The following is a 24,762-nucleotide window of genomic DNA, read 5'->3' on the forward strand; positions in this document are numbered from 1 at the left end:
CCACCTGTCCAGATCATAATAAACAAACCAAGTAATAAAATGGAGCCAACTTCTGACTTCTGAGACATTCCTATTCCTACTCCAAACAGGTCAACTCTTCATTCCTCAGGGCTGAAAACCATGAGGACTTAAAAAAAAAAAAACTGTAAAAGTATGCCCTTGTACCATGATGGACTTCTCACCATCTTCAATACTAATATAGTTCAACATGACATTGCTTCCTGCTGACAAAACAACAAAAAAACAACAAAAATGTGATCCATATATATATATATATATGTATATCAAAATATTCAACCATTGCGATAAGTTGAAAAAGGGAAAGTGTAAAATAACAGCATAGACACGTTGCAGCAGCAAAATATTTGGCCTCCATGCTCAGCTCAATGCACAACCATGAGAATTTATTGAGATCTTTTCAACCTCTGAAAATCAATTAACTGACTCCAAACAGCTTTGTGCTCTCTAATAATAATCTTGAACCACTGTGTATTCATCAACAAGCTAGCAGGCCATCTCGGCTCACCTTTACTGGAAAAGCCATCAAATGAATCTCTAAGCACAGTGTTGTATTTAAAATGCATGGCCACGAAAGAATTAATTGAGTTGAGGAGGCCAGGCAAAAGCTCAATTGTTTAAACTCAGCTAGATTTAAATCCTCATAAGTACTGCTAATTAAGATAGCATGAGGCAGGTTTTGGACTGTTTAAAGGCAATCAATAGCCAGCTATTATTCTCCCCAGAGGTAAACTTGGCTTCCAAGCCTCATTTTGACTGAAGCTGAAGTGACAGGCAATGGCCTCATTACACACCCAATACTGAGGCATGCAAATAACGGAGGTCTGGCATGAGCAGATATACTCACAGCTTCAGCACGTGTCCACATGCAACAGTGCTGAGGTGTTTACATTGCTCTGTGTCGTCCACACGCATTCCTTCCTCCTTCACCGCTTGAAACGGGGAGGAACTGAACAGGTTTTTTAAGATTTTTTTTTTCATTTCCATTACATTTGTTATGGTACTAGCATGGAGTTGTATAGCCCAGTTTTTTTTTATGTGTCTGCTACCACCATATTACAACCCACAAAGTATTGGCATTGTAAAAGATTCCGCTGAAGGACGCCATTCAGCAAATTGTTTTGATTTGCTGTTATTTCTCTGGCAAGGTAGTTCAAAGTGTATCTGACAGATTCCATTTACACCTTATCTGATATGGAGCCTCTCTCCGTAAGCCACAAGGACCAACGTGATGATGGGAGATTCAGCCTGTGAGTCTTATAAAAAGACAATTATATCTGGTCTTTCTTTATTTTATTATTTTTCTTTGTAGGTTTTGGATGAAAACACTGCTTTTAATCCTGTCAAGTTGGTCTCAGCTCATTTAAAAGAGATATTCCCATCCTGCAGTCATGTCTTTGTTTGAATAAGGGAATAAGTTTACATTGAAAGTAATGGGAGAATGCAGCAGTAATAAATATCCATTGATTACAAAGTTACAGAGAGTAAAGAGTCATTTTAGGTGTGAAAAGGTGAAAATGTTTTGCTTATTGACTGCTTTACACAAAAGCACCTTTAACTTTTAACTCTTATTCTGTTACACATGATTTGTTGGGGTGCATTTCTGTTTTGTAGGAAGGGGTGGAGTAATTCATCAGGAGAACAACTCCATCGATACCGGGCAGGTCGACATTGGGAAAAAGGTATCTCAGAGTGTCCCACCTGGGGTGTTCTGGCGTTCCCAGCTAAGCATGGATCAACCACGCTTTCTCAAGTTCAACATCTCAGTGCAGAAGAACGCACTGATTGGAGTTTATGGGCGAAAGGGTCTTGCACCATCTCACACTCAGGTATAAATTTCTTAACAATATTTTTTCCTTCCGATTGAATTAATTTGTTTTACAGCAGAAAAACTCTACTTGTGCTTTCCTTTAAGGTGACTTTAAGCCTAGATTGCAAGCATGGCATGGAGCCATGCTGTTGGAATGCATGCAGAATGTGGTTTTGACATTGTCTTGCTGAAATTAGAAAGCCATTCCCTGGAAGACATCTTTTAAATGCATATTGTTCTAAATCCTGGGTATATTCATTGAGCACTGATGCATGGTGCCTTTATAGATGTGCCAGTTAAATGTGCCACATGCATCCCACGGCATCTTTCTTTATACTGAATGGCATTTATGTGGTAATGATTCAAGAAAGCATGTCAAATGTAGATTCACACGTTTTTATTTATTATTGTTTTTACCTTGTATGTTTGGATACGGAAACACGCTGGGTTCAATAACACTGGTTATTCAGAAGTGTTTCTGTCCATGAAGTGATTTCCACTACAGAATTCTGTCTTATTTCTAAATCAGTGTTGCCTAAGGGCCAAAACATGTTCACAATTCAGTATTGGTTTTTCTTCTTGCCTCTCGTGTGTATAGACTACTCTGAATACTCTGAATCTTTAAATTGTATTGTTTGCTCCAGATAATGAATCTCTTTCCTTCTAAGCACTATCAGCCTGAATAAATGATTATCTTAAACATTTTATTACGTCAGAAACAGATAATTGTATTTTGTCTTGCTTTTCACTAACTATCCTCAACTTTTATACAAACAAACTCTGAATTGATATAATTTTTTAATATGGTAATTTATCCACTTATTTAATTGTTGATTCCAGTTCACTCACTTATTTGAAAATGGAGCATCTGTGCTTTTGCAAGGGCTTATGGTTTTATTTGCTTGTTCCTTTGGGGTTGGCATATGTGTGGGCATGCACAAACTTTCTCAAAATATCAGCCATTTGGACACAGATTTGTTTATTTATTTATTTCCAAAATGTCTGCCTTGTTTTGAATGACACGCCAATGTGTTTTGATGGCGATGAATGCACTCAGACTCAAGTTATTTTCCAACGCACCTGATGTAAAACAAAAGCTCTCAGATTCACCTTCTTGACATTGTCTCTATGTGAGGACAATCTTTACTCAAGTGCAGACAGTTTGGGGCACACTTTGATGGAACAGACTCCAATGTAAGTACCACTAGCAGAGATGGATTGCACTTCCCGGGTAAAAAACAAAAACACTGTAACCCAACAAAATCAAAGACAGAAGGGTACTAATTAACAAGACACTACTTTTCTGTCTCAAGCTATTGTCGTTCAGACACTCAAGCTTGTCAATGCCAGACATTGTGCCCATTGTGTCTTCTACTAAATTACATTCGGCTCAGGTACTGGGGGCACAAATCAATGCATTTACTTAACTGAGCATGAAAGACCCCAATGAGAGATATTGACTGTTGGTCGTATTCACCGCTTGGAAGACAAGACAGCATTTACGTGCAACAACCTTTCCACCTTCCTCAAATATAGACTTCCTCCATCTGCTATTGAGTGTTTGTCTGTAAGGATACAAACCAGACAAGTTTGTAGAAGCAAACTTTTTCTCCCCCCCCCCACCCCATAGGTTTACACTCAGTTGTGCAATACTGAGCTCACTTCATCTAAAGGTTACGGAATTTACTGAGTCTAAGCATTCTTCTTTTGTCCATGCAGCTACCAGCAGTCTCTCCACGCTTGGTCTCCTGACTGCGATTTACCAAAATTGTTGGACTGAGATGAGTTAGGGAGCTAATCAAGATCTATGCACTTGGGCAGGAGGGTTAAATGATAGTGGGATGAACTGTTTCTATTACTTCCCCCTTAAGTCAACAGCACAAAGAAGTCAACCTCACCGGGTTAATTTCCCCACTCAGCCCTCTCTATCCTGCTCAGAGGGAGGTTTAAATTAGAACATTGACCTGCTCCCTGGATTACATTCCTGTTTACTGAAAATCCTGTTTGAATGTATTTTTACCTCCATCTTTCAACCAACTGAAAGTGGTCTGTGTTTTCATTAAGCTGGGTATAGCATACATCTGAATTCAAAGTCCATTCATCAAATTTTGACCAGCAAAGGACAAAGAAAAAAGGATTTATCACACTGTAAAAAAGAGGATATTGTTATTGTGTTAGACCTTTTAGACCATAATACCCCACTTTTATTTTTTTTAATGCTAACACTTATCATTGGAATAATTGCAGTTTATTTTAGTGATTCTTTTTATCTTTAATTTTAATTTTCCATAGATTTTGTGTTTTAATGTTATTTATATTATTATTATTATTATTATTATTATTATTATTATTATTATTATTATTATTATTATTATTATTAATAATAATAATAATAATAATAATTCTATATTTTGACTATATTATTAAGAAATGATGTAGCAGTTGTTTAAAATCTCAAATGGAAATGTTTAGCTATGTGATATTAGAAATCAATGCTTGATCAATCAAAGCTGTCTGCAGACAAACTCCTCAGTGGATTTGAACTGGACTTATTTTAAAAAAACAGCTCCTGGGTCAATCTGTATGCTTTCCACTCTCAGCGCAGCCCACAGACTCCTTTTCCTGCCTGAAGTGAACACACTTTCGACTCAGTTCTTTAAACAGCTGCCTAAGCCAGGGAATCTGCTGTCTTCATGTGCCTCTACAGCCTGTAGCCTGTTTGGGGATTGCTGTTTGAGCTGTATGCGTTACACCGGCTTCTGTTGATGCGCTCTGTATTCCTCGGCTCCTGTTAAAACCTGGTTCAGGTGTTGAGCAGGTGCAGTGAGAGCAGATGTGTCTCTTTACTCATCGGCAAGAATAACTCATAGCAACTTGTTTACACTGTAAATCAATGTTTGTTTGAAAAAAAAAAAAAAAAGGGAGGGGAAGCTATGATGCTGAATTCCCAGTGACAAAGAACTGAAATGCACAGGGTTGGTTATTCTGTTGTTATTGTTTCTTTTTTTCTTGTATGTTTTTTAAAGCTGGTATTAGAGGATTAATATGACACTAAATGAAATATTTTTTAGCTAATATTAACTAGTCGAAATCAGTGCAGCGGTGTGAAGTTGAGGTGTCAGCAGCATCTACACTCAACAACGTAAATGCTGCTTTCACTGATGGGAAAAAACAAACAAACACATAATTCTTTATTTTGAACTCCTGTCAGGATTCAGATTGTAGTTTTTATGTTTGCGTCAGAGTAATATCTGTTCAATCAGTGCACAAACACCTCTCCAGAAAAAAAATCTATCAACTCCAAATAGCTGTCACTGAAAATCTGCTTCTGTTATGTTTGAATATTTGCTTTTTATACAAACTACTTTTGGCTGTGTTGTGCATTAAAACTGTGCACATTTCCTGTTAGGCTGGATATGCATACAAAGGATCCAATATTTTAAAAAGACAAACAAACAAAAAGCACTTACTTCTTAAACTCCCTTGCCCATTTTCTGGCTGATTTGATTAGACTGGCACTTTAATGACCGTCTTCTTGCAACTGCTTCAATCTTTTCCCTGTGGTGTTTTGCAGTATGATTTTGTAGAACTATTGGATGGCAGCCGGCTTATTGCAAAAGAGCATCGGACTTCAATCGAACCGGACACTAGGGTCCGGGTGGATCATCCGGTAACTGTCCACCAAGCCGGGTTCATTCAGTACCTGGACTTGGGCGTGTGGCACTTTGCGTTCTACAATGATGGAAGAAGTGTGGAAGCCGTCTCCTACAACACCATCATCCAGGGTACGAATACTCGCATCTGCCAGGACGGCTAATGAGTGTGATTGGAATGATGTGTAATGACATGTTTGGAGGACTTTAATTTCCTGAAACAGCTGTGCCTGCATGAAGAGTTTGTCTGAAATCTTTTCTGCTACACAAACAAGATGAGTTAACAAAAAAAAAAAAAAGAAAAAAAAAAAGAAAGACTTTGAAACATGCAGGAGGTAGATTTAGATTTTCATTGCTGGGAGTGGATTATTGTACTCAGCCCTCTAATGCAAGACACCATACACAGCATTGATCCTGTCTTCCTAACAACCTCTTCAGTGTTCTGAAGTCTATGAAATTTCCTTGTGGGTTTTAAGCTAAGAAAAGCACTAAGGTTGCGTTAACGTATTTCTTTTTCTATTTCCTTCGGGGAGGTTCCATTGATCTGGTGCTACAAATATGAAGGTATCGATGTGTGAGGCCAAAATTGCTTGGGTCTGACACTGGCTCAATGAACATCCAATACAAGCTAGAGTAATAACGTAAAAGTTGGCTCTCTTAACACTGATCAAAATGAGGGTCTGGGTCTTTTGGGGGTGCGATTTATGAGCGATGGTCTGTTGAAAGAACACAGATCTGTCTGTAGGATATGTCAGATTAACTTCAACTCAGAGAGGATTTGAGCTGTAAACACTCAGGAGATTGCATGGCTTGTGTGGGCATGATCAGTCATTCAAAGGGCTGGTGTGGTGGCGAAGCAGAAGAGAAAACAGGAGGGAAGGAAAATGTGTCAAAGAAATTGAATTATTTGGTCTAATTTAAAATGCCTGTGTGGGTTTTACTTAACATGGCTTAGATGGGAACAGTCAGCCTGCAACATGCTGTTATGGAGGCTTAGCCCTTAGTGGGACATGGACAAACAGCTGTAAATGTATGCCATGCCTGACAGAAATGCTGCAGATAAGAGATGCTATCACTTCCTAAAAAACACATTCAAGAGCCTGTCTTGCAGTGCATCATAAACTGTGCAATTGTCAAATGTGAAATTAAAGAGAATTTCAGATTTTCTCCACCTTGACAATAAGATGAGTTATTAATAATTGCACACCTCTGTTCCCACAGAATCTGTGACAGAGTGCACACACAACTGCTATGGGAATGGAGAGTGTGTGGCAGGATCGTGTCACTGCTTCCCTGGATTCATAGGACCCTACTGCTCCAGAGGTAATAACTCTGCTTTTATAATTATCTTCAAGGGTCAGTTTGGGCTTATCAGTTCAGCTTTCTATTAATGGAAAATTGAACAGGTAAGAGTTGGATGGACTTAGTTCACCCAAATTTCAAAGCGTGTTTCTTTCTGACGCTGCTAGCAATGCACGAGCTTTCGATTTTTTTCCTCCAAGTTTTGAGAGTCTTTTTAGATTTATGTGGCAGCATGACTGAGGTAAACTGAATTTTGTTCAATGTGCATGTTGAAATTATAAAAAGAAAGAAATGTAGAAATAAACAAAATCAATATCTATCTCTGGAGTTATATTGATAAATTGCTTTGCCCGATGTTAGTTTAACTAGTTGAAGACTGTGGGTTTGTGTGAAGCATAACATTTCTAGAAGAGAAATAGCACGACTTTCCTTTGAGATGATCTGTAAACAATCTCAGGATCAAGCCTGCAGAATATTTTCACATTGTTTTAAGGAACTGTCTGTGTACTGACCTGAAGGCTTATCATTATGCAGCTTGAATAAGTGGTTTGTTCTTTTTATTCAATGTTTTGGTTCTCAAACTTTATCCTGATTATTTGACTAAAAAGTTTGTTCAGCGTGTTTGCACATTCCTTGTTCAGTATGTCTCAAACCTACAGCGTTCATTTCATATATCTGCATTTTTGTCACTTTTACTGCCTCTGACATCTACTTGGCATCAAAGTGCAGTCCAAAGAAATATTACACATCCATGCATGTGGGTCTTAAAAAGAATATCCATCAGTCCATTTCTCCAAACGTCTTTTATACATTTCAGGCTTGGGGGAGATATATGAACTCTCCGAGCAGTCATCCAACAAGATGTGATCCTCATGCCATCACCTCACTCCCAGGTTTTAACCGTTATGACTAGTAGCAACATAAATATCCTTTTTTCTTTTACCTCTTAAGCCTGGAATTTTATCAACATTTTGAAGACATTTAGCTTTTTTTTTTTTTTAATAAGATGAGTCCTTGAACTTCTGAAATATTTTTCATTCCATATTTAACTTTCTACAGATGCTGAGAACATATTTTAGTTCAATTTCAAGAAGACCCACAGTTTCCAAAAGGCTGTTTCAAATGAAGCCTTCAGTCTGAATGTGTTAAAGGAACACCTTCACACTTAAATATAAACATAATTATGTAAAGAGAGAATGTCCTTTGGGATTAAATTAGTTACAAAGCAGTCTATCCATGTAAAAGACCAACAAAGTTACACAAAATGTAGTTATTTTCTCTTATAGACAATACTGCTATAGAACGCCTTTTTTTTTTTTATTAATCTTTTAGTTTAAGGTATAGAATGTAACAAATTCAGAAGTCAATGACAGAAAAATGCAATGTATAGTTAAAAATGGTATTTCTATTAGTGTCTAATTATCTTACTAAAACAACTGTCATATTTTTACTCTCCTTAAATGAGTTTATATCTACTTGCCATTGGTCCACTTACATAGCAGCTGCCATATTTGTCCCAGTATTTTTATTGCAGTGTCTCTGAATGAGCAAACAGCTCAATGCGAAGCGACAACCATCTGAGATATGAAACTGCAGTACCTGCTCTGTTTGATAGATGCTGGAGCACTGTTCAGCATATTTTATGCTTTAAAGCGAAGTACAAATGAGGGGTGTAAATTGCCAGTTTGATCGTGATACGATATGTATTGATTTTAATGGATAGCAATTTGATGTTTGCCAATATCTAAATTCAGGCTTGATCTGATTTCAATTTGATTCAATTTAGGATTTGCCGATTAATATGAAACAGTATCAGTTATTACCATTAACATCAGAATCACAAAAAACACCCAGAATATAATGTAAGACTTTTATTCCTGAGCTCTGGTATTTAAATGAAATAATTTTACATTTGAAAAAGAGTTGTTCTGATAATGAAGGAAGACTTGTATTAGATTAAGAATAATATGTGGGGAACTCAAAATACAGCCATTTTTAAAATAAAATGTCATTTATTAAATAGTTATTATGTTGTTTTTTGAACAATGTTTGCAGTTTGGATCAATGTCATTGGCTCATGGACCATATGACTGATGTTTGGACGTAGATCAAAATATTATTGCACCTTTAGTACACCTACACACAATTTTGAAGTAGCTACCTGCAGTGCAGTCATTGCTTGACCAGAGATCAATGGATCGCATCATGATTATGCATGAAAGAAATTTTGGCTGCTAACAGCCACCGTCCATTCTCAGTTGTGTTTATTCTACGCCTGTTTTACCACTAATGTCACGAAATCTTACACACTGAAACTTTAAAAATAAAATGTAATTCTGTCTTCCTGGCTTTTTTTTAACATTCTGAAGGGAAAACTAGCTACTTCCGTGAACGCCACCATTTGTCATAACAGACTGTACAGATGCAGGATGGGATAAAGGAACCTGGAGCTTAAATGAAAACATTTGCTACAGAACATGATAAGAGCGGGTTTTAGCTTGTAATTTGAGTTCTTAAAAACGTGTTATCTCTCCATAGCTGCCTGTCCCGTGCTGTGCAGCGGTAATGGTCAGTATACCAGGGGACGCTGTCAGTGCTACAGCGGTTGGAAGGGCACCGAGTGCGATGTTCCTGCCTCCCAGTGCATTGATCCTCAGTGTGGGGGACATGGGCTATGTGTGGCTGGAAACTGCGTGTGCAACACCGGCCACAAAGGAGTCAACTGTGATCAAGGTAATAGAGATAGAAAAATTCTTTTGCTGGGTTCAAAAGCAGATGGATGTAACACATTTCTGTGATGTTCAGGGGGAATCGACTCGTAGCGCTGCTGAAACAATCTGTGTTTTCGACTCCACCAAGCGGATAATGCTTTGGAAGTTTTTATTGACAGTGCGTATATAAATTAACTCTCTCTTAGTGTTACGACCACATCAGGGTACAGGCTACAGCAGATTGTACATGGCCCATTGATGCAGACATCTACTGGAGGGCTACACAGATGACGACACCTGTTAAAATCAATCGCTGCATGGCATCTGTTTCTCCATTTACTGAGAAAAAGCCGCTTTCTCTTTCTTGTCAACCTCCGCTTCCACCCCTCTACCCCCTTTCACTCCCTTGCATTTAACTTTATCGATCTTTGTGCAGATAAAAGGCAATTATCAGCTCAGATTTACATGAGGGAGTTGTTGACCTTACATGCAAAAAGCTATTGAGTTGACTTGATGAATATGTTGTGGTTTTCTTTGAAGTGAAAAAAAAAAAAAAACCATGGGAGAGTAACACATATGGGAGGAGGCTTTTTGAGAAACGGGTTCAGGTAAACGACAGTGTCCGCGTAGATAAGGAAGTGCACAGGGCAAGAAGTTCCAGTGGAAGCACAAAAAACTTGTTCCGAATTTCCCTTTGTTAGTAATGGGTTAATTATGTTGGTCATAATTGCCAATTATTAACCTAGATCGGCAGGTTGAGCTGAAATGTGTTGATAGTAATTGATTATATCAGTCTAGACGCTAATTGTGCTTTGTTTCTTAGGCCCTATAATGGGGCGTAATTATGCTGTCTTTGTGTTGGACGTTCCCTATAATATACCATAGAGGCGCTAGCTGAACAGGGTGGAAAATTACTACATTCTATCGCCAAAGCCTGCCTACATTTCAGTTTTGGGTCACCAGCTATCATCCGGCACTCAAGCGTTTTCTCTCTTAAATAAAAAGACTTCTGGCCGGTAGAGTATTCAAAGTGGCAGGGTATAAATAAGGAGGTTTGATATCCACTTTAGAAGTGGTAAAGTGACATTGCTGTCATCCTCGCTTTGTGTCTGCAGTGGACTGTGTGGACCCGACGTGCTCCGGTCATGGAGCCTGCCATCATGGTGAGTGCCACTGTAACCCGGGCTGGGGTGGCATCAGCTGTGAGATTCTAAAGAGCACTTGTCCAGAGCAGTGCTCCAGTCATGGCACCTTCAATACAGACTCGGGAACCTGCGTCTGCGAGGCTAACTGGACCGGGGCTGACTGCTCGATAGGTCAGAAAACACTCCCTTTTTCTCTCCTTTCGTCCCTTAAAGGTGGAGTATGTCAGATTTTCAATATTTAAAAAAGAAATTAACTAATAAAATAACTACAATCATAATTAGATAGTTTTTTGAACATGTAGATTCCAGTCTGTCCATATTTGATGTGTTATTAAATTACAAGTTTAATTAATGACAAATGACAAAAAGCACATTTTTTTACTGGTAGGCAAACATTTAAGAAGGGTCTTTGTCATTAATTAAACTTGTAATTTAATAACATCAAATATGGACAGACTGGAACCTATGTGTTTTTAAAAAACTATTTAATTATGATTGTAGTTATTTTTTTAGTTAATTTATTTTGAAAATATTGAAAATCTTACATACTCCACCTTTAAAGATCATTACCATTATAATTTGGTTGTAATTTCAGTTTGCAGCTCATATTTGCAGACTTATGAACTGTTTTCCCCTGTAAACAGCTTCCACTAAAAACAGTGAAACACTGAGACCAAAGATGACTTTAATTGCTTTATTTCATGTTGAAAAATAAACAACAAAAAAAACTAAAATTACAAGTTCATTCACATAAAGAGGCGATTCGAAAACTCAAGAAGCTGGAGCCACTGCAGGTAGTGTTTGACCTTCTAATATGAAAAATGGGAAACAAACTGAGTTGCTGAATGCTCGTTCTCTTGACTGATTGAATTAATTATCAAGGACTTCAACTAAAATGAAATTCCACTATTTTAATTAAATGTGACAGCTCTGGTGTCTTTTAACTTGATTTGATGAAATCATTAGAGACAGAAACTTGGATATTTTCTTTTTTAATTCTATGCTGTTGCCTCACTAAAGCTAAAAAAAAACAACAACTTTAGCTTCACAGAGATAAATCTGGAGTCTTTCTTACTGCCATCCCTTTTTATTGATGTCAATGCAGTGTTGTTGGCTGCTATCGCTGCAGTCAGATCTGCAGTATTATGTTTTTTTTTACTGCTTTTATGGGTAAAGTTTCAGTCACACTAACAAGTAATTGGCACCATATTTCTCTGTATTTATTCTAAACAAACTCCCTTCTCGCTGTGCTAGACACCAGGTGGCCAAAACAGCAGATGCATACGCCTTTACTAACAGGGTGGAATGAAACATCGCAGCATCTCTACATGTGGGTGTCTTGTTGTGGAAGTTAGGGAATCATTTGCTAAACTCGGTCACACATATACTTCTGAAATTATGAGAGAAATGAGTGTGATGTATGCTTTCATTTTTAACGATTAGCAAATAATCACAATTTGAGGTGATTCATCAGCTTGATGTGGAGAACGATTTGCTTTCTGAAATGTATGTGCCACAGTTTGAAAATAAATCTGTCTGAGTCAATCATAAATCTTTCTTTCCCCCACCATTTTTTTTTCCTATAGGCAAGCATTAGGAACACAAACTTATTAATTTGTGATGTCCCGCTGATTCATGATCAGAGTCAGCACCGTGGGTGATGAATTGGAGTTGTGCAGTGCTACAATACTGCCAGTAATGATATGTTGTTGACAAATGTTTTGACTATTTTTATTTTGCATTTTCATTACAAGATAGACACAATTACACTTCATTTAGAGTGGTTAAACATGTAACAGCAGTGCAGGTCATACACAATATTAAAATGTGTGACGTCGCAAAAACTGAATGATATATGCAGTGTCTCGGTTCTTACCCAGAGTAGGAGTGAAAAAGCAAGGCTTTCTTGGATTTGAGAAGATAAATGTTGATACCTGGTAGAGAGAGCGAGCGAGAAAGAGAAAAAGAGATGCTTCAAAATGTTTTGGACTCAATTATTCAAACTGTGAGTGTGATCACACCCTCAACGTTTGGTAATCAACGCTTGAATCATGCCGATTGTATACACAGCATATGCTAACAACAAAAGCTTTGGCTCTTTGAGTAACTGAGCATATGCTCTACTTTTTGTGCATGTGTGTGCAGTCTTACGGCGTAAATAAATTTGTTCAAAATATTTTCCAAAAGAGGCATTATCTTTGGTAGCGTCTCTTTGGTTCGCTAGAAGAAAAGAGACAATTTTGTGTTCCCATCTGTTGCAGTGCTGTAGAGCCTCTTCATTTGTTCCCGGCTTTGTGTTTGGTAGGTTTGTCTTCCGACACAGGTAGGTTCAGTGTTAGTTCAAAGGCTGGCCCCTCCCATCTGCTATCTGCGCCTGAGATTCAGGTGATTTATGCACTGCTTCCCTCCTCAGAGAAGACTCATTCCCTGTGCGTTCTACCCCAAGAGGAACACATACTGAGGCAAACAATTAAAACCAGAAGTTTCAGTTTGTTTCTTTCAGTTCAAAAGATTCTTAAATATATTTCTTTTAGCTGAGCTTCAGCTGAAAATCAAAACGAAAGAAGGCTTGATGGCATGTTGGAGATGATAGATGTCTTTGCAGACCTTTTGAAGCAGCATGCAGCCTGTTTGCTTGATGCTCAAGAAAGAAGAATGATTATGTTAGTGAAAAAGGTTTTTTTTTCTCTCTTTTGTGCATTCCTTCATTTTCTTTTCTAAGGAAATGTAATTTGCTATTCTCTTAAAGCTATTGAAATTTCACACACAATCCTCTTGCGCAGTAAGACATCTCAAGCTTTTCAACAGCGGAACAGAACTGAACATTAGTGCAGTCCAAAAGTTGGAGAGTTTAGCCATCTGGATGGGTGGAGGATTCAGTCGTAATTAATGCTGCGGTTCTTCTTCAATTAAATAAACTTTAATTAACAAGCGCGTAGCATGGATCGACCGCCCACAACCCCTATCCAGCTCGAGTCAGGGGCATGTTAAAGGCAGATAAACACTTTTGCACTAATGAAAAATTGATTGCATAGATTCAATGGGAAGGAGGTATTCCTTTGGAATTGAATGACTCCCCTCCAGAGGCATGCTTAATATTCTACAGTGTCTGCTCAGCTTAATCAGAACCATCCAAGGTCCCTCAATCGAAGAAAAACTCTATTCAGAGAGCTGGAACAGACAGACGTTTAAGAAAACCTCAGTAAAGGGGGATGAGTAATGGCAAAGTAGCAGTGTTAGACTGGCTTAAGAATAGAAATCCACGAAAAAATAATTTGCGGATATTTCATCCATGGCCTAATGCATTTAGAGCTGTAGACCGATGTTGACTCATTTGGTTTTCTTGAGGGCTCAAGCAAGTTTTTAAAAAAAAAAAAAAAAAAAAAAGTCACAAACTTTTCTGCTGTGGGGTTATATACATTTCCTGGAGCATCTCGTCGCTTGAAATTTGAGAGCACACTTGAACCGCTTTCCTCCAGATGAATTCTGTCACATCAGAAAGCTTTGTGAGCTTTCTGTTCAAAAGATTTGATGGAAGCTCTTAGTTCCTGCAAATCAGCATTCCTTACTCTCGCACAAGAGCAGCCGCAGCTTGTTGAGCATTAGCTTTAGCCTGTTACAGGCTGATTACTTACCAAGTCATTTGAATTTTCTGAAGATAGCACAGATTCCCGACAGCTGCTCAGCTGCTTGCGTCGCTTCATATTTTAAGAAAACATGTTGATCCTGTATCTGAGTCGTGACAAAATTTCGCTTAAGTCCACAACTCTTGCTTCATTTTGTCAAGACTAAATCCAACAAAAAAGCTTCATAAGATAAGAAAGTGGTTACTTCAGAAGTAAAGACCCAAAGTAATTGCAGTGCTTTATTTTTTTCAAGCTTTTTGAGCAGTGACATGTTTTTGTTTTCATTTTATGGCCAGTGTACCAATAACAAAACATAAAGATCTATAAAATTATTCTGACAATGTTGAGTTAAAGTAGCGACACAAAAAAGTGACAGTAATGAACTGTTTCCCGGTTATCTGCTTAGTGAAAGGTTTTTGTTTTTTGTTTTTTGTTTTTTGTTTTTTTATTTCTGTTATGTCAGTCTAATTTTTCAGACAGATATTTAATTGATGTGATAAACACCAGTGGTTTTTTGCAGACAGAGAAAAGGTGGTCATTACATAGATTACAAGCAGCTTGTTGAAAAGATAATTTAAGCTCTCTGGAATTAGTTGCCGAAGAAATTTTAGTCATAATAGATGTAAACTGAGCTGGAATGCATCCCACTTCCATTATAAAAACATTACATGTTCCCTTTTAATGTCCTGTTTGAGGTTTTATCCCATCAGTGGCCATTGTTGACACATTTCTGCCGGTTTCAGTGCACTCTGAGGACGTTGTGTTGTGTGAAACAGCTTTTAAATGAAATGTCAAGCTCTGAGAATGGAAGGGTTTGTATTATAGGCTGAACCCATAAAAGTAATAACGCTATCAGGATTAATATCATCCTCTTAGGAAGAAGAGTTGCGCACTTCTTTCTGCAAATCACTAGCCGTTGTGTGTCATGGCTAAGTGGCAGCAGAATAAAAGTTGTTAGGGCTTTCCATTTCTTTTGATTTTCGCTGCTCTAATGTTTGATGTGTCAACTGTGCATTGCACTCCGTACTCAGCTAGAAATAAAGAAGTGGTGCAAAACAAATCTGGTAAAATTCAAATACCACGAGCCGTAAAAACACGTTTCCCATGTAAACTTTTCCCAATAACAGTAATTTTAAGTCACTTTAAATAATGCAAGACTTGGCAGTGACAAAGTCAAAATTTATTACAGCCCCATTTTTAGGAAAACGTGTTGAAAACAAGTCTTGTTTACAGTTAAACTTATTGGCCCACTTTAACCACAGAAGCGAGCACTTCTCAGAAAACATCAGAGCATTTTTCTGTGCTGGCAGATGCACCTATGCAGAATACAAAAATACACCAGTGTAGAAGGAGAGAAAAAAAAAAATTCTTTTTCACAGAACAGAAGTTACATATCTCAATGGCTCTCTGTTTTGTGACAGAGGTGTGTGTGGTGGACTGTGGTCCCCATGGATCTTGCATCGGTGGTGTGTGTCACTGCGAAGAGGGCTGGACAGGACCAGAATGCGAGCAGAGGGACTGTCACCCACGCTGCATCGACCACGGAGTCTGCCGAGAGGGCAAGTGTGACTGCCATCAGGGCTGGACGGGGGAACACTGCACCATCGGTGAGCCACGGTGACACGTACAGCTCTGCACACCTACACATGCGTCACACAGGGGCACCATCTACAGAGGAAATTCATTTATTGGCAGGCTTAAAAGGGCAATGCTGAAGTGTGAATGTCAGAGAGGGTTTCAGCCACCAGATCCTGATATACTTCTGCCTACACTCTTAACAACTATGGCAAACTCGTCATCGGGACTGTTTAGTGGCGTTTGCAGAGCACATGCATAAACCTAAGATCAACTTTTTTGAACCAAACACTGCAGCCAGGATGTTGTCAGTCATATTTTATTATTTTATTCTTTCATTTTTTTTTTCACAGTTCTCCATGTAGGTTTATTCCTTATTTATTATTTGAATACTTTCAGAGTCATGTTAAAGAGAAGACTTAAGAGATGTGTTAAAATGAGGAAATACCAGTGTATATGTTACTGGTAATGAATAAATGAAAATTTTCAGATAGTACAAATTAAAAGGTTTCAGGCTCAACCAAAAAAAAAAAAAAAAAAAAATCACTTTACAGATAGATATAAATACCCCTTAGGAATGATGGAGCTGTCGCTCTACACCTCTAGATGTTGGAGCCTAGATTAAATTAGGTTTGGGTACATGCAGACAAGGTCTCCTAAATTACTATTTTAGCACAGTTTGACAGTGTGCTACCATCTGTTCTCAAGTCTCCTAATTAGACGACCTCAGGTTTTAAAAGGTTAAAATACCAGTGGAACTGAAACATTTGACTTGCCAAGATTTTCTAAATACAAATAAAACTTTCTCAGAAACCCCCATAGTTATTTTAAAGTGGCAAGAATAAACGTGAAAATAATTGGCATGATATTTAGAAAATGCTCTCCATTTTGGACACATCACTGTTAATCAAAATGCTGCAATAATTTGGTGTTTTTAGTTTTTAGCATGGACGTCAGATTTTCATGAGGATCTTCATTGCCTTTAGTGAAAATGCCTGCCCAATCAGCCCACAAATGGCATCTAGGATCACCAACATACACACAAATACACACCAGCGGTGCCGACACTGGAGGCCCTGCTGGTGTATGCATGTGTCTTGGTCAAGGTCACAACAACAGGTTTACTGGGATGAAGTTGGATATGAACCATTAACCCTCCAGAGGTTCGAGGGCTGCTGTCCTGCAGGTTTTCAATGTATCCCTGTTGCAACACACCTGGATGCCATTAAATGGATCCAACAGCCAATGAAGTTCTGCACAATGACAGATTAGTTTGAGTCATGTGTGTTGGAACAGGAATACATGGAAAACCTGCAGGACCAGAGCTGGCAACCCCTGAATTTACAGTTTTGTTGCACAGGTGCAACCAACTCCTAATGATCTAAATTGTCTACCAAGAAAAGCGTAAATACGACTAGAAACCAGATGTGTTGACTGCTGTAAAATAACCAACAGCACAAATGCATCATGTTTCTTGTAGCTATAACATAGGCTTCATGTTTATGTAGCCTTTCTGTTAAAATATTTATGATGCACTCAGATTAAAAAAAAAAAAAAAAGAAAAAGCTATCAACTGGGTCTGCTTTGATTAAATAAATTTCCTAAGCCTCACTTTTCCAAATATGTAATTTCTTTTTTTTTATTGTTTAGGCTCAGACGATGCACAAATAGGTGAAGAAGAGTCTTTTAACACCTGAGATAAAGCCAAACAACAGTAACAAGGAAAAGCTTTTGCATGTAACATTGAGCTGTCACATTGTTCTACATGATGGTGGGATGTGAATGTAAACCTTTTTCACCAGCTACACAATCATGCTGCATTGATTAAAAACAAAATAAACAATAAAATGAACCAAACAAAGAAGATAAAATAAAGAACTGGAGAAAGCTGTGGGCGTAGCTGGTGTTGAATGACTCCTATAGTTAGCGATTCAAGGCTATCTTAGAGTTCCTCTGATAAAAAGAGAATAACGCAGCTTGGAAATGATTTTGATAACAACTTTATCTGGTATTAGAAGTAAACTTGCACTGATGAAGGATCTGTTTCTTTCAAAACAGTATTTTATTCTACAGCTGCTGCACATAACGCTTCATCTGTGTAGGAGCTAACAAGTGCATATTAAAAAATGATTTTTCTAAAGCCATCAACTGGGTTTGGGTCAGATTCAAAGTTGCAGTAAGTCTGTCTCTTTACCTTGAAATCAGCTATATATCATAATCTTGTTTTTGTCCAACCATCAGTCAGTTTCCTGAATAGTATGATCCCTTCAAAAAATTCACTCTAACTTTGAAATTTCTATAAAGCATTTAGATATTCCACCTTTTACACTGCTAAAGTGATGCTTATGTATTCGTGAGTCAAGGGCAGGTATTAAGGGAGCCAAAAAGCCACGGGTTGGCCTCTTTGGAATATAATTTTTTCTGTGAAATCGCAGTGATTCACCTGGCATTAATGAGGATAATGAGTTCTGAGATGCCTCTTCCTTTGGACCTTTAACTCAAACTTCCTTGACACCTTCCCTTCTGTCAAAGGTCCTGTAGTTAAACCCTGACACGTTGCCTCAAACATCATCCCTCCAAGTGTCATTTCCAACCTCTCGACAACAACAAATTCCCTGCGAAAAAAACTATCTGGCACTGCAAACTCTTGAACCCTAATTATGTATTTACAAGTTCTCTCATAAGCAATCCCCTGTCTGCAGCACAAATCCATTTCTGAGGGGAGACGAGATTGCAGTGAGGGAGTTGTTGGAGGGGTCACATTCCTGATCTTATTAATCTTTCCCTCCTCCGGGCCGCTCGCACATCATCCACCCCCCCTCCCCCGCTTCTGTTCAAGGCTCCAGGAAAGTAACTCCATGGTTTAGATGCAGTGGCTCTGAATAGGCAGTGTGCTACCTTTTCTTAAAGAAGCGGGGGCTTAGTTTGTCTTTCAAATCCTGAATAAACTGCCATTCACACAAAGAGCCTTTTAATCACATTACATGGTCAGAGTTTGAATGGAGCACTTCCTTGGTCAATCTTTTGTCGCAACCATCTAGATCCTGTTTTGTATGCAAGGCTTACACTTTTGTCATTGCTTTCTCAGCAATGCAGTTTACTGCTAAGGTGTTTTTGATTTGTGTTAGTGTACTGCTAGGTCACTGGCATGCTGCTGTTATAATCACTGAAGCAGAGATGACAAAAAAAAAAAAAAAAGAAGACAAAAAACACAGAAACACAATATTCTGCTTGACGATGCATTCATATTAGAATGAGCCGGAGCCTGTATACACGCTGACAAGCAGACAGTGAAATGTTTTGATGCACACCCAGATGAAACTGACTCATATGGTCTGAAAACAAAGAGTGCTACAGCACTCAGATATCAATAGAAACAGTGTGTTTTCTTTCTTTTTTTTAAATTGGTAGTGGGTTACCCTCTCTTGTTTTGGCAAAGCAAAGCAGATAAAGTGTTAGCAATGAATATTTTACCGAGCACAAGATGCTGAATTGATTATGTTGCTTCGATAGAAACAAACAGATTCATAATCCAAGGCATTGTTGTAGGAAAAACATGTGGTTTTGACAATAGAGACATCTAAAATTCTGATTAATCACACAGTGATTTAATTAACCAGCTATACTTTTAACTTAGTCAAATACAGATTTTTTTCCCCTCTTTTTGCTGCAGCTCCTTTAAATGTGCTCTCTCTTGTGCTCTCTTCTCAGATATATTTTCCACTTGTTTCTATTTGCATTCCTTTGCCTAACTCCTACCTGTATCCATTCTCTTCTCTATTCTGTGTCTGTATGCCTGTCTGCCTACCTCTCTGTCTCTTTCCAACCCCCTCTTGGCTTACACGTATAGCCCTGGATTCCAGAGTATCAGGTAAAAAAAACTGTTTTCTCATTGCATGCTAGATGTTTGTTTTTTTTTCTCCTTTTTTTTATTATCAGTCTGGACACTTTCTTTGCCTAAAGAAAAGTAAAAAATAGTAAAAAAAAAAAAAAAAAAAAAAAAACATTTGTAAAAATAAATAGCTAAATAAATAATTAAAAGTGTGAGTTTCCAGCTTCCCTCTCATTCAGTAATCTAAGTCATGTCCTGTCACTCATGTTTAGTATTAACTATTCAGCTCAATCATCGTAAATGCTGTGATTTGCATACACAGTCGAGAGGCTGAAATAGAGCAGAAGGTAACACAAGGTGAAGACAGTAATATTCGAGAAAACAACCTGTAAAGCTTCTTTCTTTTTTTTTTTTTTTCTTAATATTTAACCCACGTATTCAGGCAGCTGTGTGCCAGAAACCATTTCCACTTTCTGCAAGTTACACTAAGTAAATGTGTTTGCCAGTCTTCGCACACTGCCACCACAGAGATAAGTAATTTTCTTTTCCAAATGTTTCCCTTTCCTCGGTTGTGTAATAGGAGCAGTCAAGATAGGATATAAAGGTAAATTGAACCACTACCCTCACAAGGGAGATTGTCACGAACAATCCCTCCCTGCTCTCTGTCTCTCCTAGCACGGCGTATATACACCTGTTTTATGTCCGAGTCGATCATAATGTTTCTGCTGTGATCCTGCTCCCCACCAGATTTGTCCCCTCATCTCCTGTCCGTCTTAACCAGCCTCACGCCAGACTCCACGGTCCCTTCTTCACTCCCCACTCCACTCCCCCCCCACCACTGTCGTAACTCCCTGTGTCTGCCAGATTAAACGCCCCAAACTGGTGTGGTTTAGTCATGTTTCGGCTCCCTGTCTTCACCCTCCATTAGAAGGAATGCGATCTGGCAGCAAGTGCACTGTTTTCTGTAAATGTGGAGCCTCTTGATCCTTCCTCCTTTTCTCCCTCTCCCCTCCTATTTACATATATACCTCCTTTACCCTTTGATGTTGCTGTTACTTCACATGAGTATTTCCAACATCTGCAGTGGGCTATTCCTGCTTTAATTATTTTCAGGCAAAAACCAATGAACTTCTCGAGCAAGGGCTTTCTCAGCCTCATAAATGGGATTTATGCAACTTTGAAGACAAGAATATCCTTGAAATTTTGATTTGCATAGCAAAATATTGTGGATTCGATACAAGGACAGCATTAGTTTAAAAAGAAAATATCGCACTGTGGATTCGTGGATACATAATAAGTCATTTAAACTCACATTGAAAGTTTGATTTAAACCCTGAAAAAAGAAATGCATAAAACTCCACTAAGAATGACATTTACGTATGCTTTTGCAATGTCGCTCTTTTAAGTAAACTGCTCAGCAGGCTTCACTCCCTTTCCCCATGCATTTCACTTCTCACAATAGTTGCACATGCTCCTAAAACTCATGTGAAACGACTGTAACCCCTCACAACATCCCCCTCATGCCCAGTCCTGTCAGAGGTGTTATTGTATTGTATGTTCACTCACTACTGTCTTCTATCATTTTTGTCCCTCCTTTGACCCCTGTCCACTCTATATCTCCCTCCCCCCACCTCTTTTGCTCTTGTCTTCTCCCTTACCTTCTCCTCCTCCTGATCTCCTCGCTGTTTATTTGTTGGGCTGTTTCTAACCCGTGCATGATGTGTTGACAGACGGCTGCCCTGGGCTGTGCAATAACAATGGGAGGTGCGTCTTGGATCAGAACGTCTGGCACTGCATCTGCCAGTCGGGTTGGAGAGGGCTCGGTTGTGATGTCGCAACCGAAACGCTCTGCTCCGATGGCAAGGATAATGAGGGAGGTAGGAAGAAGTAAATGCCTTGTACCAGTGGTCTTTTGGCTGCAAAAAAAAAAAAAAAAAATGTGCATGAAAATCTTTATTGCGCTAGACAGGAAGTTGCTTTTGATGGGTTTCTCTGTGACAACTGCTAAGAAACTAAATAAGTGCATTTCACATCAGCATGTAGCAACAGATCATGTTGTTAAACAGCATGCCTTAAAATATACAGAAGATCAATTAGAAAGAGAAGTCGGGATTATAAATGAAGACTTCTAACGAACTGCTCCATCGCCCGGTCAACAAGCCCAGAACTTTTGAGGATCACATGAAGTAGTCTGAAATATTTACTGCATGTCAGTCCAAGGTCTTTCCACTTGCTTTAATGAACTTAGGTTGAAGCTAGAAGTCATCTGTGCTACACAGTAATGGAGGTCCCCATGATTTCATTGTCAAACCCCAAAGCAAACAGGTCAACAAAGCTTCTCCTCCCTGTCTTGCCTGTCTCCTTCCTGTTAACCAGATGGGCTTGTCGACTGCATGGACCCAGACTGCTGCTCTCAAATGGCCTGCCAGGGTCAAACTTACTGTCGTGGTTCAACTGACCCCTCCGCAGTTGCTGGCCAAGGCCAGAGTGCAGCCCACCAGCCTTCATCCAGGAGCTTTTACGACCGCGTCAGTTTTCTGATCGGACCCAGCGGCAGTCACGTGATCCCGGGGGATAACCCGTTCAACGGCAGGTAAGTGGCTTCATGCATTACTGACAGCTTCTTAATTGTTTGGCTGTGTGAGCTGTTTGTCATGTCTCGTTACCCACCGAGGGAGGCACCTGTGTTTGTGCCGCCACTTTGAAAGTGTCCAAGAGCCTCGCTTCTGTTTGTCTTCGGAGTCAAAGTGACAATGTGTTTGCAACAGTTTGGCTGCACAGGTATTTATTTATTTATCCAAGTGACAAGCAGCTCTGAAGTGAGCTTGTATAAAAAACAAAACAAAAAAAGAAAAAAAAAACAGGCCTTGAGGCTGTAAAAACATGGGCATTGGCTTGCTTACACCAATACAACAAGAGGGTTTAATTTTCTAAATGGGAAAGGGAAATCGAGAACAGTTTTACTGCACATGTATGCAGCATGTATCTTTTATTAGAGATATGTATTCATATTTTGTATCAGCCGATACATCTCGCGGGGCATTTGTACATCTGAGGCTGGAACACTTAAATGGAGATGTCTATTATATTAACTTGGATCCTTACTAGCTTGAAACTGCTCTTCCAACAAAAGAACATCAAACGGGAGTAACTTCATATTCTAACTTATCCCGGCATGAAAAATGTATTAAAAGTCCACATTTCTGTGCTACGAAACGATATATAACCTGACACATTTTTCACTTTGATATGAAGCTTATTCTTTGGTTTACAGCTCATAAAGGTGTTGTTCTATTTTTTGCTGCAAGTTGTAAAGTGCTCTATGTTATGTTATCATCACTCTCTGTCTGACATGACTTTGTGGACGTTCTGTTGATCTGGTCACTCAGACTTACAGCAGACATTTTCACCTCAAGTTATTTGATTATCATGTTGCTCTTGCTTGCAAATGACCTAAAACTAAACAACATTTCTGTCAGCTTGTCTTTAGTTTTTAGTGCTAATTACCACACTCAAAACAAATGAGAGTTTTAATAATCTTCAAAGACATTTAAACAGCAATAGAAACATGTATCTTTCTTTTTTTTTCACTTTTTATATCTGCCTTTTCAGTCTTTTTAGTCTTTGTAACAACTTGTTATACGCCTACACAGTTTCATTCATGTTGTTGCAAGAATTTAAGTTTCAGGGTGTTTATCCAAGGCAAAGTCATTGATTGAAAAGTTTGATGTAAAGGGCAAAAAAGACCTTACGAAATGAATAGACTACTGTGCCACGTCAATGTGCAAACCAAGGAGAGGGTTATGTTTTTCACCAAAACCTCGCAGCGTTTTGTTCAGAATCACTTATTGCTAATTTTTTCTTTCTTTCCTTCTTTTTCTTAAGACTGATGGAGAAGGAAATGATTGCCAACTGTGTGCTGAAGGCTTTGGAAATATTTTTTCCAACAGTTTAAAGTAATCCTTATGTAAATAGCATGATTTAGTGAAAATATAGAATGAGGCAATTCCCCCCAGACGGGTTCTTGGTAATCCTCATCCTCATTGTCTTCAGCTTACTGTCGATTGCATGTCTGGCTGTGGCATTAGCCTTATTTTTTTTCTTTTAAATTCATTTGCCTTTTTATCTTCTTCTGGAAGTTAGTTTTATATTCAAAAATATAGTTTTAGTTGCTCTAACATACCTGCTGTAAAATTTGACAAAATTAAATTTGGTCTTTTTGCATTACCAGCACAAATACGGTCATTTTTTAAAGACTTGTACATCAGCGTACAGGCTGGTGGGAGAATGGGTTTTCAGGCTCAATTTTTTGGTTATAATATGAATAATTTATCAACAACTTTTGCATATTTAACTTTATAAGGAAGCGTCTGAATCGCGGCAACAATGAAAAGAAAGAAAACAAAACAAAGACTTCCAACAGCAGTGGGGACTGTTGCACCCAGTCGTAGAACATCTGAAGTGTAACGGTACAGGAATTGGAAATACTTAGAGGTCATTCCTCTCCTTTTTTTTTTTTTTTTCCTTGTTCAAGAAACCATTGTGTAAACCAAGAGAAGGGGAGCAGATTTCATTGTGGTTTGGTTTCAGAACACAGCAGTAAACTTGTCCCTTGCTTAGCACAGAGAATAAAACATGTGTTGTGGGATAGTGCCCCCTCCTTCCACACTACTCCCCCACAATAGTTCCCCAGCCGTATCACATATCCCCATATAAGTCTCCCACTGGGTTTTCAGATGGTGTTTTTCTACAGCCAGAGTGGGACAATAACAGATAAGAATGTGTGCATTCTATGATTCATTTTTGGAGTTTCAGCAGGTGGTGTTACTTTGGGTTTGTTTGAGGGGGGGAGCAGTTCTTATATCATCCATCTGCCTCTCAAAAGATTAATAGAGACACAGCGAAGAAAGAGTGAGCCTTCGTGGGAGCTCTTAAGTGGCCTTGTTCTTTGAGCCAGTAAATAAACGATGGGAGATGGTTGAAGCGGCAGGGAAATAAGGGAGAGGCTCGAGCCGTTGATCATCCTTGTCTTATATATGTAATGACCCGGAGATAAAGTAGCAAAATGGTACATTTTTTTTTGCCCCCCC

General features: G+C 38.6%; 1 protein-coding gene across 1 annotated transcript in view; it reads left to right on the forward strand.

The window, feature by feature from the left end:
• LOC306763041 (teneurin-3) overlaps positions 1–24,762 on the forward strand; it is a gene marked incomplete at its 3' end in the record, with an annotated part of 136,454 nt that overhangs the window by 73,170 nt on the left and 38,522 nt on the right. Inside the window, exons 5-12 of the mRNA XM_079249709.1 lie at positions 1,633–1,847; positions 5,403–5,613; positions 6,703–6,804; positions 9,322–9,516; positions 10,610–10,810; positions 15,687–15,872; positions 21,403–21,549; positions 22,049–22,265. Of these exons, the coding sequence (XP_079105835.1) occupies positions 1,633–1,847; positions 5,403–5,613; positions 6,703–6,804; positions 9,322–9,516; positions 10,610–10,810; positions 15,687–15,872; positions 21,403–21,549; positions 22,049–22,265 (1,474 nt within the window). The remainder of the gene's footprint in view (positions 1–1,632; positions 1,848–5,402; positions 5,614–6,702; positions 6,805–9,321; positions 9,517–10,609; positions 10,811–15,686; positions 15,873–21,402; positions 21,550–22,048; positions 22,266–24,762) is intronic.

The sequence above is a fragment of the Telmatherina bonti genome, assembly GCF_933228915.1.
Source record: "Telmatherina bonti genome assembly, chromosome: 12".
Classification (NCBI taxonomy): domain Eukaryota; kingdom Metazoa; phylum Chordata; class Actinopteri; order Atheriniformes; family Telmatherinidae; genus Telmatherina; species Telmatherina bonti.